The following is a 16566-nucleotide window of genomic DNA, read 5'->3' on the forward strand; positions in this document are numbered from 1 at the left end:
AAAATAAAACTAAAGGTTAAATATTGTTTTACTAATATTAGCTAGGACGTGTTTCAATAAAGACTTAAACCAGTGCACTTCAAGAAGTACACTGAATACACAGTGTACTTACTCCCTCGCAGTGTAGTGCTGTCCTATATCCATTACGCTCATTTAAATCACAACCAATGGTTGCCTTCTTCTTCCTTATTATTAATTACATAATTAGTTATTATAATTAATTCCAACCACGCGAGTTCGCCCCTCCCTTACGGCTACGTAGCCAAGATGGCGACTATTGAGTGTGGTAAGTGTCCATCATCACTGTACACTTAGCATTTGGGGCGTGTTGAATGTAACATCCGGGTACTGGCAGCTTATTTAGGCAGCTTGAACGCACTTAAGCACTGAAGGTGCTAAGTGTAAGTGTGCAAGTGCGCCAATCGAGGCGCATATTTCAAGTTTTATTTTATGATTTATAAGAAGTGAAACATCTCAATAAGTAGGAAAGAGGAGACTGATGCAGCATTGACGATGAAGATGCGGAAGGTGGGGGCGAGGGGGGTCCAGATGATGCTGTTCAAGGAGGGGAAGCAGTAGAGATGGGATTTTTGGCTCTTTGAGAGGAGCCGGATCTTGGTGAGCCGTTTCTTTCAAAGAGCCGTTCAAAAAACTGTCAAATTTGACTCATTTTTATATTTATTAAGTTTTAATTCACCGTGCAACCACGTGACGTGTTGCTAGTTGCAAATCGAATAAGCACCGGCAAGCTGCGACTCGGTTCCCATCTTCATATTAACGAGCCGTTCAGAAGAGCCGATTCGTTCGTGAACGTCCCATCACTAGGGGGCAGGGGCAAGGGGGAGGGGTGTGTGTTTTGCCGGTTGCGGCGGCTCACAGAGATTCTCCTTCATCGGCACCGATGATGGCTTCTAATCCAACAGAACCCAATTAATTAGAATCCGTATATCCTTGACGTGGAAACACTTGGACGAAAACAAGAAGAAAGAAGCTAAATTAGCTAAAGCTAACCTGGTCGTCATCATCATCATCATCATCATCATGGACGAGCACAAGGACGCGCGCATGCACACGGAGGTAAGGAAGCATTCAATCATGGACCCCTCCCAAAATGCCCCCCCATGTCACACAATTGCAGCTAAGGAGAATATAGAAAATATATACTATTAATATAACTAAAGTATTTATGTATCATGTGTGTATATGGATAGAATTCCATATATAATACACCGCATTACCAGCAACCTCAGAAGCTAACGTTAGCATAAAGTGCTGATTCATGGTCATGACGGCTAACAAGGTGTTAGCCGTTTAATAAGCCACGTGTCACGTGAGCGTTTTACCTGTAGTACCTCGGAAGGTGCCGCTTCCTTAAAATGCTCTCTGGCGCCCCCCTTTGGTGTGTGCTAGAAATGGGTTTTATCATGGCTTGGACTGTTTTAGTAGAATCACGTGTCAAGCTAATGTTAGCCCAAAAAAGTGGGACAAGTGGTCCTGCTACTCTGGGGAAGAGGGGGGGGGGGTGGTGAAAGGACCAATCATAGACCTGATGTGTGCAATACCGGAAGTGACCTGAGGGGCAGCAATGAGCCGTTGGACAATAAACAGATGAAGAAGCCGCCAGGCTAGCTGCTAGCTTACCTGCTAAGTCCTCACGGCTATACACGTGTCCCTTTTTTTAAAAACACAAATGAACTTTATGAATATTTAACACCGGTTAACAATGTTACAACTCTAGTTAAGACTAGTTAAGGCTAAGACTGTTTAATGTTGTGTAACGTTGTTAAACACCGTATAACACTGCATGAGATTGTTAAACGTTAACACAATTCAACACTGTTTCATGATTAGCATTTTTTGACAGGGTTTCATGTTGTTTCAAATTCGTCTTATTTAGCGTCGTTTCCTGTTTAACATTGTCTGAGGTTGTGTCATGCCGTGTAACGTTGCCTAGCATGGTGTAGTGTCGTTTAACATGTTTGCGTGCTAAAACATTTAACGTTATGCAACAACACGGTGTCACGTTGTGCAACGGTGTGTAACACTGTGTAACGTTATTTAACACGGTGTAACGTTGCGCACCAACACGGTGCACCGTTGTGTAACACTGTGTAACGTTATTTAACACGGTGTAACGTTTAATGTTGCGTTCTACTGTGTCGCGTAACAGCGGAATCCGGTGTAACGTTCAATGTCATGTAACACGGTGTGACGTTGCAAAACGTGGCGTAGCGTTCAATGTCATGTAACACGGTGTCACGTTTAATGTTCCGTGCCGCTGTTCCGTGTCGCGTAACAGCGGAATCCGGCGTAACGTTGCCAAACATGGCGTAACGTTCAACGGCATGTAACGCGGTGTGACACTTAACGTGTACCGTTTAATTGTCGTGTAAAACGTTCATTGTGCAACGTGTGTAACGTGGTGCGCTGTTGTGTAACAATGTGTAGCGCCGTGTAGCATGCTGTAACGTCGTGTAACATGGTGTAACGTTTAATGTTTAGCATTGCGGCGTAACGTTGTTTAGCGGAATGTAACGTTGTGTAACCTTTGTTGATTTTGTGTAACGCTGTACAGTGTGCCACAACATTGTGTAACAGTGTGTAACAGTGTGTAACATTGCGTGACGTGGCGCCCACAGTGCAGCAGGCTGACGGAGGAGAGAGACGAGGCGGAGAGACAACTCAAACACATCAAGAGAGGTTGGTCCTGCTCTACTCGCCTCCATGCTAGCATGCTAAGCTAACCGCGTGCCTGTCTCTCTCACACACACACACACACACACACACATAAACAGACCACCTGCAAGGTGGGCGTGTCCAAGGGGAGGGCAGAGTGTTGTTCCCATGGCGACAGTAGGGTTAGTGTGTCAGTGAGGAGTCAGTCGCTGTTTTTGTTGATGATGGTTCACTCAGGTAAGAATCAACTAGGCTAGTCTATAGCATATATGTATATACAGTATCTATACATAGTATATACTACATAGTATATCATCTACAGTATATGCTGTATGTACAGCTATAGTATAATGTGTGTAATTATACACAGTATAGTGTAAATACATGTTAGACTTATTCTTAATGCAATGTGTGTCTTTTATTGTGATGCTCAGGCAGGAAGTAAACTTAAGTCAGCTTGGTGGTCACCATGGCAACCCAGAGAGGCTCATGTATTCATTGTATTATTCTCGGCTGATGTTGTTCATGATGTTTATTGGTTTATTTTTTTAGGATATCATTACATGTTACGCTAAAACCTCGAAAGTAGCCTTCAGTTCAAGTCCCTGCCCGCGTGAAAATATGATTCCTTTGTTCATGTGTTCATCTTTCATACGTTCATGTATTGATGATGTGCTGCTCCATTATGTTGTCGCTGTGAATTATTCACCACTTTCATATGAATTATTCATGTTGTTAGCATCGCTGATGAAGGTACTTCCTTAGCTACCATCCTGTCAGCTGGCGTGCATTGTTGAGCTCACTGACTCCTCCTGTCAGTACGCTTTCATACGCACACTTAGTCTTTTAGGTGCACTTGTTTACTTATACACTTAGTCTTTTAGGTGTACTTGTTTACTTACACTTAGTCTTTTAGGTGCACTTGTTTACTTATACACTTAGTCTTTTAGGTGTACTTGTTTACTTTTACACTTAGTCTTTTAGGTGTACTTGTCTACTTACACTTAGTCTTTTGAGTGCACTTGCCTACTTGCACTTAGTCTTTTGAGTGCACTTGCCTACGCACACTTAGTCTTTTAGGTGCACTTGCCTACGCACACTTAGTCTTATGAGTGCACTTGCCTACGCACACTTAGTCTTCTGAGTGCACTTGTCTACTTGCACTTAGTCTTTTAGGTGCACTATCCTACTTACATAGTCTTTTGAGTGCACTTACCTACTTACACAGTCTTTTGAGTGCGCTTACCTACTTACACAGTCTTTTGAGTGCACTTGCCTACTTACACTTAGTCTTTTAGGTGTACTTGCCTACTTGCACTTAGTCTTTTGAGTGCGCTTACCTACTTACTTGTCTACTTAGACTTAGTCTTTTAGGTGTACTTGCCTACTTAGGGTTAGTCTTTTGAGTGCACTTGCCTACTTGCACTTAGTCTTTTGAGTGCACTTACCTACTTACTTGCCTACTTAGACTTTGTCTTTTAGGTGTACTTGCCTACTTACACTTAGTCTTTTGAGTGCACTTACCAACTTACACTAAGTTCTAAAGTGTGTATTGCTAACAGTAATAATAGTAAGTAGTAGTAATAATTGGAGAAACAATAGTAATAATAAATCAAAGAATAACAGTGGTGTGTGTGCGTGTGTGTGTGTGTGTGTGCGTGTACATGCGTGTGTGTGTGTGTGTGTGTGTGTGCATGCGTGCGTGTGTGTGTGTCAGTGTCACAGATGGTGATCGAGGAGGTCAGCGTCCTGCAGACTCAGCTGGAGATCGAGAAGTCGTGTCGGGAGAACGCCGAGGCCCTCGCCACCAAGGTCCGCCTCCGTAATCCTCTCCGGGAAGGAGATTAGCATGCTAGCTAGCGTTCAGCATGAGTCAGCACAATGTGTCTGGCCCTTTGTGCTGACTCGTAACATTCATACACTCATTCTCAGACATCACAGCATATCATAGCATGTCCTGAACGATTTTGGAAAAAGCCTGACATCGTGTTGATTGACACCTGTGATGCCCCGCCCCAACCGCCAGCTGAACTGCGAGAACAGGAAGTTGAAGTACCTGAGCTTGTCGTCTCGGCCTTGTCTGGACGAGCTCTTCCCCAGCATCTCCGACTGCATGGCCGTGGAAGCCGACGGCGAGCCGACGGAGGACGACGCCGACGCCGACGCCTTGGAGCCGTACCAACAACAGGTCAAAGGTAACGCGGCGCCAAACCTTCCACTCCAGAAAATAACAGCAAAAAATAACTGCAAAACTGGAAGAAAAACCCAGCAATAATCTTTTGACAATAAATTTGAAATATTAAGAAAATAAAGTTATAATAAAAAATTAAAAAATATCCTAATATTATGGAAAAAAAACACAATTCGTAAAATAACAATTAAATAATAAATGCTTTCAAAGTAAAATCATTGAAATGTAAAAACAATAAAATCTTATAGAAAAAAACGGAAAAATTGCATCTTCAGTTTAAAAATAAAGGTGCATTTCTTAAAAAAATACATTATTAATGAATTAATTAATTCTGTCAATTAATTAAGGTATATAATTAATTAAGTTATATTACAACAATATAATCATAATATTTTATTTATATTCCTATTATATATTACATTTATATTATATACTTATTTTTATGAGACCCAATATTAACAATAAAAAATTAATAAATATAATAAATTAAGTTTAGAAATAAAATCATTAGAATTAAAGTGAAAATGTAATAAATATAATTTCTAATGTCGGCACATGAGAAACGCAAGAGCAAAAACAAGATCAGAATTTGGTTTTTCGAAAAGGTTAAAATACTACAACAATAATCAAGAATAAAGTGCCTAATATTATGAGGAAAAAAACATATTTTTTAAAATAAAAATACATTTTAAATTAGTGAAAAATAAAAGCATGATAAATACAGCGACAAAAAATAAAAAATAGCTTGTGGAAAAAGTCAAAATGTTACAAGAATAAAATAAAAATGTAAATTTAATTTTTAAATATTTGTGAAAATAAAGAACCAAAATGGAAAATTTAGAGAAAAAAGTGTCAAACTAATAATATTTTTTTTTACTTTTTTTTCATCGACGTGAGATGCAATTTTATTTTGAAAAGCTGCATCTTCTAGCATAGAAGTTGCATCCTTCCATCCTTCACCGTGTGTGTGTGTGTGTGTATCTTCAGAGCTACGGGAGGCGGTCAGCAGCTTGCTGGAGGAGAAGAAGAACTTCCTGTGTCAAATCCACGAGCAGCAGAGAAGACTGGAGGAGCTCACGGCTCAGACCCGACGAGATGAGCAGCGAATGAAGGAACTCGGCGACACGGTGGAACAACAACGCCAAACCATCAAGAGGTTCAACAGAGGTGAGGACGCTGCACCGACGCCATCGTCATAAAGGAGTGTTGTGGACGGTCACGCGGCATCCACGGTGTCCGCCATTCCACAGTGTCCACGATGGCCACGCTGGAGTACGAAGGCATGAAGGAGCAGCTGGACTTGGAGCAGAACCTTCGAGTCCACGCCGAGACGTACGCACACGAGGTATAATCATACGTCATCCATCGCTAACGAGTCGCCGTGACGACAGAACGTCTCCCTTTGCAGATGTTGGTGAAGCAGAAGGAGGCCAAGCGTCAGAGCACGCTCCTCCTGCAGACCGCCGAGCCCACCCTGCAGCTCCTCAACGCTCTGGACGAGGTCGCCGCCATCACCAAAACGCTGGAGGACGAGCGACTGCGGCATCAGGAAACGGTAAAAAAAAAAAAAGCACCAAAATATGCTATTTATGACAACTTCATAACATCTTCTTCTTCTTCTAGGTGCGGGACCTGGAGGCCCAGCTGGACGGCAGCAGCGTGAAGAAGGACGTGGAGGCCCTGCAGAGGCAGGTCCACCTCCTGGAGGACGAGAAGAAGGACCTGGAGGCCCGGCTGGAGCAGACGGAGAAGGACAAACTTCACCTGCAGAAGACACGTGCGTGGAGATGATCTTCTTCTCTTTTAGCTTCCATGCTAGCTTCGATTTAGCTTCAAAGTGGGACAGACTCCAGCGTACCTCCACCCCAGTGAAGATGAGAAGATAGAAGATGGGTCGTAATGAGGACGAAGGCAAAAAAAACGAACTAAATCAGGTTCTGTAGCAGACGGTGAAGCGTTGTTGTCTGCTCCTAAGTGGGTCACATGACCACACGGCAAAGATGGCGTGCGGAGCGTGAATAATTGAAGCGGAGAAGATGAAAAATACATCTGGCGTCCGCCGCCGTGAGGAGAACGCAGAAGATGAGACGCCGCTGATGTCCTCCTTCTTCTCCACAGTCCAGCAGCTCCAGAATGTCGCCATGACGACCGACACGCCGCCACCTCCTCCTCCGCCTCCCGCCCCGGCACCCGGTGTGGCCCCGCCGCCTGCGCCTCTACCGCAGCCGCCCCCGCCTCCTCCTCCGCCGCCTCCTCCGCCTCCTCCGCCTCCCCCGTCCAGATGCAACCCCCTCAGGTGAGGAATTAGGACACCTCATGAATCCATCTTGGCCTCTCAGGTCAAAGTTCATCCCTTGTCTCACGAACGCCCTCAGCTCTCTGATCGCCATCATGAGGAAGACGTCCAAAGGGTCCAAAGCATCTTTGAAGGCGGAGAACCCCCCAGGTAACGCCTCGTCAGCGTCCGAGGGCGTGGACGACGTGAAGGTGAAGGCCGTCAACGAGATGATGGAGCGCATCAAGCACGGCGTGGTCCTGCGACCCGTCAAGAGTCAGGAGAGCAAGGTGACCCCGCCCGCTCCTTCCTGTCCGACGTTCCGACATCACAAAACCTCTTATCTCTGACCTCATTGTGTCCCCACAAACTCCGCCCTCCATGTCTTCCCAACCCCGCCTCCATGGCCCCACAGAGACTTGCCGTCAAAGTGAGTGCATTGAGTACACTTCTTCACCTCCATCAGTGCACTTACATAAACGCTTACACTGGGTCTCCATCTGTGTGCACTTCCATACTTACATACACACTTACACTATGTCTCCATCAGTGCACTTCCATACTTATACACACTTACACTATGTCTCCATCAGTGTGCACTTACATACTTACATATACACTTACGCTATGTCTCCATCAGTGCACTTCCATACTTACATACACACTTACACTATGTCTCCATCAGTGTACTTCCATACTTACATACACGCTTATGCTGGGTCTCCATCAGTGTGCACTTACATACTTACATACACTCACTATGTCTCCATCAGTGCCCTTCCATACTTACATACACACTTACACTCTGTCTCCATCAGTGTGCACTTCCATACTTACATACACACTTACACTATGTGTCCATCAGTGCACTTCCATACTTACATACACACTTACACTATGTCCCCATCAGTGTACTTGCATACTTACATACACACTTACTCTATGTCCCCGTCAGTGTACTTCCATACTTGCATACACACTTACACTATGTCCCCATCAGTGTACTTCCATACTTATATACACACACTTACATTATGTCCCCATCAGTGTACTTCCATACTTACATACACACTTACACTATGTCCCCATCAGTGCACTTCCATACTTACATACACGCTTAGTCTGTGTCTCTATTGGTGCACTTCCATACTTACATACACACTTATGCTGGGTCTTCATCAGTGTGTACTTTAATACTTACATACACTCTTATGGTGGGTATCCCATCAGTGTGCCCGTCCATACTTACATACACGCTTGTGTCTCTATTGCTGCACTTCCATACTTACATACACACTTGGACTGTGTCGCCATTAATGCACAGTGCACTTACAGAGCACTTGCCCTTGTGAGTGCACAAGAGGTACAGTAAAATGCAGTACACTGTCAGTACTCAAACGTTGTACTCAAAACAGTGAGTGTGCAGTGATGGACACTTAGCAGTCACTCACTGCCATCTTGGCCGCGTAGCGGAAGGGGAGGAGCTAACTTGAAATGAATGGAAGGTGTGTGAAAGTGCTGAGTTTGATCCATCAAGATCTTTGTTGTTCAGCAGCCTCCATCCAGCGAGGAGAAAGCTCAGGAGAGCGCCATGGATGAACTCAAGGGCATGCTGGTAAAACACACACACACACACACACACACACACATGTGGAAGGAACGCAAGTAGCGGTGCTGTTGGGTCCGCAGGAGACGGTGAAAAGGAGTCCCAGTCGAGGTTCCCAGGAGGCGGCGCCATCGCCAACGGGGAAGAAGGACAGCGAGCTGGAGGTCATCCTCAGACGGCGCCGCAACAAGGCGGGAGAAGCCGGCTCCGGAGGTGAAGCTAGCTACATCGATGTTGCGGTTTACAGCAGGGGGTCCGCATGGGTTTGAGCACCAGCGCTCGGGTCCAGCAGGTTCCCGTGAGGTCACGCCGGCGCTGTCATTGCTTTATTGATGTTTCCGTTCCAATTGACTCCAGCCGCCGTGCCGTTCTGGCGCTGAAGTATTGGACCGGTCACCTCAAAGCTGATTGGACGATCTTTTTTTTTCCGCCATCAGACGAGCGCGACGGGCAAATGAGTCACGTGTCGTCGTGCGACAGCTTGAACGGGCGCCGTGCCAGCAGCGACTCCGGGAAAGATCCCGACGGGTCCATCACCCCCTCCAACCCGACGGGCCCCAAGCTGGGCTCAGAGAGGCGGGGCTCCGGGCCGGGGCCCGTTGTGGCCAGAAGGAGGAGCTCAGACAAAGAACCCCGGGCGGGCTCCTGGCAGGAGAGGAGGTCCGCCTGCTCCGTGTCCGAAAAAGACCCCATGGAGTCTCCGCTCGGGAATGGCTGCGACCGCAGGTTGGACAACCGCAACGTAGCCAATCAGTAACTTTATTGACAACTTTCACCTCCGTCAGTGCACTTACATACTTACATACACACTTACACTATGTCTCCATCAGTGCACTTTCATACACACTTACACTATGTCTCCATCAGTGCACTTACATACACACTTACACTATGTCTCCATCAGTGCACTTCCATACTTTCATACACACTTACACTATGTCTCCACCAGTGCACTTCCATACTTACATACACACTTACACTATGTCTCCATCAGTGCACTTCCATACTTACATGCACACTTACACTATGTCTCCATCAGTGCACTTACATACACACTTACACTATGTCTCCATCAGTGCACTTCCATACTTACATACACACTTACACTATGTGACCATCAGTGCCCTTCCATACTTACATACGCGCTTAGTCTGTGTCTCTATTGGTGCGCTTCCATACTTACATACACTCTTATGCTGGGTCTCCATCCGTGTACTTACATACTTACATACACACTTACACTATGTCTCCATCAGTGCACTTACATACTTACATACACACTTACACTATGTCTCCATCAGTGCACTTACATACTTACATACACACTTACACTATGTCTCCATCACTGCCCTTCCATACTTACATACACACTTACACTATGTCTCCATCAGTGACCTTCCATACTTACATACACACTTACACTATGTGTCCATCAGTGCCCTTCCATACTTACATACGCGCTTAGTCTGTGTCTCTATTGGTGCACTTCCATACTTACATTCACACTTATGTTGGGTCTCCATCAGTGTGCGCTTCCATACTTACATACACTCTTATGCTGGGTCTCCATCCGTGTACTTACATACTTACATACACTGTTATGCTGGGTCTCCCATCAGTGTGCACTTCCATACTTACATACACACTTACACTATGTGTCCATCAGTGCTTTTCCATACTTACATACACGCTTAGTCTGTGTCTCTAATGGTGAACTTCCATACTTACATACACACTTATGCTGGGTCTCCATCAGTGTGCACTTCCATACTTACATACACTCTTATGCTGGGTCTCCATCAGTGTACTTACATACTTACATACACACTTACACTTTGTGTCCATCAGTGTACTTACATACTTACATACACGCTTAGTCTGCCATCTTGGCCACGTAGCGGAAAGGGAGGGGCTAACTTGAAACGACAGCGTAGCCAATCACAGTAACTTTATTGACAACTTTCACCTCACATTGTCTCCGCCCCACAGCGTTGCCGAGGAGACCAGGTCCGCCGCCAAGACGCCTGTCCAATCCAACGGCGTCCACCACAACGAGCACGGACAAGACGCCATCATGAGCAACCAATGACGACAGCCAGGTCGGCCTCTGAGAGGGGGCGTGGTCTTATGACATCACAAACGATGCACATGTTTTTTTTTTGTTTGTTTGTTTGTTTTTTTTAAAGTGACCTTTTTGTTTCTGCTAACCAATGATAACAGCCTGTTCGGTCACATGACTGACATGTGACGTATGTAGTATCGAGTTATTTTCATGCAGCAGCTTCACTCACGAGCCACCAACAGCCGTTAAAAGCCACAATGTCGCCACCTGCCGGCCAATGGAAATAATGCTGGGTGTCCCTCAGTGTGGACATACAATATAAATACATTATAAAACGTCAAATAAATTCTGAATTCTGAAAACGATTTAAATCATATAAATATAAAATAATTACAATTATATAATATGCAATAACAATAATAATAATACAATTTTAATAATTATAATATACAGTGTTTAAAAAAGAAAACATGTGTATTATAGTTCTATCCTATGTGTTAGGGACGCCCTGTCGTTTTTTTTACCATTCAAAACAGAATTTATTTCTTTACATTCCACGCATTTCCTGACATTATGTCATGAATAAGTGCTGACTAACCGAGGCGAAGCTTATTATGCAACAACACACAAGTCCCCTGACGGCTGAAAAGACTTTGCCGCCTCCACACGAAGGTGCTTAGCAATCAGGTGTGGATCAATTAAAGCCAACCAGGGAACTTGCTATACTATTTGCACAGAAACAATTCCATATTTTGACCTTTGTCACTTTGTGTCATCAGTGTCCTGATACACTTTTTTTTTTTTAACATTAGCATGAAAACAACATGGATGGATGCAAAATGTGCATTAAATAACATCTCACTGTCCACTTTATTAGGCACGCGTGTGGAATGGAATGAGAGCCCCCCCCCCACAAGCCAAGACTCCAATGCTGGATTTGTGTCGGCTCTCATTAATAATGACGGTTTGGGAAGCAGCTTTGTCGGAATTCCATCCTTTGTCGGCTACCTCTCCTCATTCACACGTCTGTAGTCCTAAATCGTTTTTGTAAGAACGGATGTCTTCCAAAACTTACTTACTTACTTACGTATACGAATATGAGGCTGAGCGTTTTAAACGTGCAATGAGAGACATGGCTGCTCCTTATTATGATTATTGATATTGTGTGTGTGTGTGTGTGTTTGGGATAAACAGCATATATATAATAAGTGTTATAGGTTTTTTTAAAATATGAATTTTCATGTAACCACCACTTGAAATAAATTACAATGCAAACTACAATGTATATTGTCTATTTCAAAGCAGGATAACATCCATCCTAACACAATGTACAACAGTAGAGACATTGCTGCCCTCTAGTGGCCTTTAAATAGAATTGCAATTGCAGTACAATTCTATTTTATCCAGCTGCAATGACACTCCGCAGCACCAGGGGGCGCTAAGTTAACTACACCCCGCCCACTGTGACGTCACAAAACCAAGATGGCGACGCGCTACTATCAGACGATGCAGGAAAGCTTCAAGAATAACAACAAAAGTCGGGAATTTCCAGCTCATTCTGCTAAAGTTCACTCCGTGGCGTGGAGTTGTGATGGTAGAAGGTTGGCTTCCGGATCTTTTGACAAAACCGCCAGCGTTTTTGTCCTCGAAAAAGACCGACTGGTGAGTACACAGCCTCGGCCTCGGTGGGATGAATAAATGAATGAATGAATGGAAACTTTGGTCCTACAAAGCTACTCGATTGTGTTTTATGTTGGCGTCAAAGTTAATATATTAGTACTAACATTGTAGTATAAAAAGTATTATTACGTTAGCTACAATACTGTCATTTTATTCAAACCGGAAGTCGTGGAGAGACCGGTCAACTCTTTATGACGTCACTAATATGCGTGTAAGTTGATATAGAAAACAAGCAACATGTTCATTTAGCTTTAATTTAATTTCAAATATTTATTCTATATCTATAAACATAATTTATTTATTAATTACTTCAGTTTCTGTTTGCTTTAGTATCTATTTACTGACTTATAATGTAAAGCTAATTGTATTTACTATGTATTTATTTCGTGTGTTTGTGTGTGAAAAGGTGAAAGAAAACAACTACCGAGGTCACGGAGACAGTGTGGATCAGCTCTGCTGGCATCCCACCAACCCGGATCTGTTTGTCACGGCGTCTGGAGACAAGACCATCCGCATCTGGGACGTGCGGACCACCAAGTTCATCGCCGTGGTCAACACCAAAGGTGAACTTTATGAACAGCTTCCTTCGAAGGTGACACTTGTGGGAGCATTGGCGAGGAACGTGAATCCATGTTTTTTAACGTTCTGTAGGTGAGAACATCAACATCTGCTGGAGTCCCGACGGGCAGACCATCGCCGTGGGCAACAAAGACGATGTGGTGACCTTCATCGACGCCAAGATGCACCGCTCCAAGGCGGAGGAGCCGTTCAAGTTTGAGGTGAACGAGATCTCGTGGAACAACGACAACGACATGTTCTTCCTCACCAACGGCAACGGCTGCATCAACATCCTGAGGTACGAACAACTTCTGCGTCACGCCGCACGCTTCCTCTTTTATTCACGGCGCTGTCGCTGTCTGGACAGGAAGTCTGTTAGCCAAACGCGCAATACCTCATCACTTTGTGCATTGGTGCAATTTGTCTTTTGAGTGCATATGTACACACTTGTGTACTTACTTAGTCTTTTAGTGCAAAAGTGCACACTTGTGTACTTAGTTACACTTGTCTTCACAGTTGTGTACTTTTAATCTTCGGAGTGCTTAAGTGCACACTTGAATACTTTAGCGTGAGTCTTTTGAGTGCACAAGTGCACACTTGTGTACTTAAACATAGTCTTCTGTGTGCATAAATGCACACTTGTGTACTTACTTGGTCTTTTAGTGCAAAAGTGCACACTTGTGTAGTTAGTCTTCTGAATGTGTAAATTTAGTTGTGTACTTTTAATCTTCAAGTGCACACTTGAGTACTTAGCGTTCGTCTTTTGAATGCATAAGTTCACACTTAAGTACTTAGTCTTAGTTAGTCACAAGTGCACACTTGTGTGCTTCAACATAGTCTTCTCAGTGCATAAGTGCACACTTGAGTACTTAGAGTTAGTCTTTTGAGTGCATAAGTGCACACTTGTGTACTTAAACATAGTCTTCTGAATGCACGAGTGCACACTTCAGTACTTAGAGTTAGTCTTTTGAGTGCATAAGTGCACACTCGTGTACTTAAACATAGTCTTCTGAGTGCATAAGTGCACACTTGGTCTTTTAGTGCACTCTTGTGTACTTAGTCTTCTCAGTATGCAAATTCACAGTTGTGTACTTTTCATCTTCTGAGTGCATAAGTGCACACTTGAGTACTTAGAGTTAGTCTAGCTGTTTCTAGTTTAGTTTCAGCTGCCCGTCGTCGACGGGATGTCCAAGACTTGTGTGTGAAGGTCAAGGGTCACGTGACTGGTTGATTATTTGCCAGTTACCCCGAGCTGAAGCCCATCCAGTCCATCAACGCTCACCCGTCCAACTGCATCTGCATCAAGTTCGACCCCACCGGCAAATACTTTGCCACAGGAAGTGCCGACGCCCTGGTCAGCCTGTGGGATGTGGACGAGCTGGTGTGTGTGCGCTGCTTCTCCAGGTAGGTCAAAAGTCATCGTTCATCATATTACTCTTATTATTCATGATATCCTCACTGCATACCTCATATGGAATATCAGTGCGCTTCACTGTCTACTTACTCACTCCGTGTGTTGAGTGCCGCCTCAAATGTGTTAATGTGGCTTGTACACTTAGCTTAGCACACTTAGCTCACTTTTGGTGCGCATTCTGTTTACTATACTATACTATTTAGCGCAGCTGCCAGGTGACCACCTGTGAGGCGTCTTTGTCTTAAACTACACACACTCGGATATTTGTGCGGCGTTTTTCTGTCCTTGTTAGACCGTCCGTCCGTCTGTCGGTCCATCGAGCATCAATCAATCCAGTATATAGAGTATATCCAGTATATGGAGTATATACAAAATATAGAGTATATGGAGTATACAGAGTATATCCAGTATATAGTAGAGCATATGGAGTATATAGAGTATATCCAGTATATAGAGTATATGGAGTATATAGAATATATGGAGTATATAGAGTATATCCAGTATATGGAGTATATAGAGTATATGGAGTATATAGAGTATATCCAGTATATAGAGTAATCCAGTATATTGAGTATATGGAGTATATACAGTATATGGAGTATGTGGAGTATATTGAGTATATCCAGTATATGGAGTATATAGAGTATATACAGTATATGGAGTATATACAATATATACAGTATATACAGTATATACAATATATGGAGTATATACAAAATATAGAGTATATGGAGTATATAGAGTAATCCAGTATATCGAGTATATGGAGTATATACAGTATATGGAGTATATTGAGTATATCCAGTATATGGAATATATAGAGTATATACAACATATGGAGTATACAGAGTATATACAGTATATTGAGTATATCCAGTATATGGAGTATATACAGTATATGGAGTATATTGAGTATATGGAGTATATAGAGCATATGGAGTACATGGCGTATTTAGAGTATATAGAGTATACAAAGTATATCCAGTATATAGAGTTTCAAATATATCCAGTATATAGAGTATATCCAGTAGGTACTATACAGTACACGACATGACGTATGAGACGGTACGTTAGTACGAATTCAGTGCTTATTAAAGTACTTTATCAAGGTTCTTCATGTGACGTCGGAGCGTCGTTGGGAAAAAGGGAAGGCCCTCCATCGCCGCGGGTCCTGCGTGGGCGTGAGGAGGCGGGCTCTTATTTATTTATGTCTTATTTTCCTTTTCCTTCCTCCTGATGAGGCGTTCAGGCGTATGCTGTGCTTCCTGAGTGTTGTGTGCTTTTTAAATTATGGATGCAAAACGGAGAACGTGGTAGCAGTGGTAGGCGCGTCTTTACGCTGAGAAGTCGGGCAAAAACGAATATCGAGCAAAAACCACGTGTCGTGCGATGCAGGCTGGACTGGCCCGTGAGGACGCTGAGCTTCAGTCACGACGGTAAGATGTTGGCGTCGGCGTCCGAGGACCACTTCATCGACATCGCCGAGGTGGAAACAGGTCAGTCGGGCGTCACGAAGCCAGGTTTGCGGTGCGCGTGTGCGGCATCGAACGCTCACAGTACAGTGTCGCGTCTCCGCAGGTGAGAAGCTTTGGGAGGTCCAGTGCGACTCGCCCACTTTCACGGTGGCATGGCACCCCAAGCGCCCCCTGCTGGCCTACGCCTGCGACGACAAGGACGCCAAGAACAGAGAAGCGGGAACGGTCAAGCTCTTCGGCCTCCCCAACGACTCGTAGATCTTTGTCCCCAGCAGGGGGCGTCGTTGTCCGGGTTGTGTTGTAAAATATTATTTTTTATGTAAAATGAATCTTTTGATATTAAACATGAATGCTTTTCTTGTGTTCTGACTGCTGTGGATTTTCTTTTTTATGGCTAATTTATTTACTTTTGCCGAGTTGAGAGCTGTCACATGACCTGCTTGGGCCACACTTAGCAGCAACAACTGCAATCAAGCCTTGTTGATTGCAGTTGTTGATCAAGCGTGAATTGCTTTTAAGCCTTCTTAAGGTCGTGCCACAGCATCTCAATAAGATTAGCACCTTTAGCAGCAACAACTGCAATCAAGCGTCTAATAACTTGCAATGAGTCTCTTAGAGTGATTTTGCTG

At 44.0% G+C, this 16566-nt stretch overlaps 2 protein-coding genes across 8 annotated transcripts; both read left to right on the forward strand.

The window, feature by feature from the left end:
• The first annotated feature begins 835 nt into the window (after positions 1 to 835).
• Positions 836 to 12077, forward strand: shtn3 (shootin 3). Of its 7 annotated transcripts, XM_078788397.1 has the most exons (17): positions 836 to 1077; positions 2640 to 2700; positions 4394 to 4488; positions 4703 to 4871; positions 5855 to 6034; positions 6118 to 6212; positions 6276 to 6422; positions 6491 to 6644; positions 6986 to 7163; positions 7243 to 7432; positions 7558 to 7572; positions 8695 to 8757; positions 8832 to 8961; positions 9186 to 9294; positions 9344 to 9474; positions 10738 to 10847; positions 11688 to 12077. In XM_078788397.1, exons 1-16 carry the CDS (start codon positions 1042 to 1044, stop codon positions 10824 to 10826), a joined length of 1842 nt encoding a protein of 613 aa, XP_078644523.1. In that variant the 5' UTR covers positions 836 to 1041; the 3' UTR covers positions 10827 to 10847; positions 11688 to 12077. The 7 variants fall into 7 exon arrangements, with proteins under 7 accessions (XP_078644523.1, XP_078644520.1, XP_078644522.1 ...); XM_078788394.1 differs by having other exon boundaries at positions 9186 to 9474; positions 11688 to 12075; XM_078788396.1 differs by lacking the exon at positions 11688 to 12077 and having other exon boundaries at positions 10738 to 11304.
• A 165-nt stretch (positions 12078 to 12242) lies between these two features.
• thoc3 (THO complex 3) lies at positions 12243 to 16301 on the forward strand. The gene is made up of 6 exons (XM_058064131.2): positions 12243 to 12472; positions 12897 to 13053; positions 13142 to 13346; positions 14291 to 14452; positions 15858 to 15958; positions 16041 to 16301. The coding sequence occupies exons 1-6, from the start codon at positions 12293 to 12295 to the stop codon at positions 16193 to 16195; spliced, it is 960 nt and encodes a 319-aa protein (XP_057920114.1). The 5' UTR covers positions 12243 to 12292; the 3' UTR covers positions 16196 to 16301.
• The last annotated feature ends 265 nt before the right edge of the window (positions 16302 to 16566 follow it).

The sequence above is a fragment of the Doryrhamphus excisus genome, linkage group LG23 (genome assembly GCF_037039965.1).
Source record: "Doryrhamphus excisus strain RoL-2023G ecotype Guam linkage group LG23, RoL_Dexc_Guam_v1.1, whole genome shotgun sequence".
In the NCBI taxonomy this organism is placed as follows: domain Eukaryota; kingdom Metazoa; phylum Chordata; class Actinopteri; order Syngnathiformes; family Syngnathidae; genus Doryrhamphus; species Doryrhamphus excisus.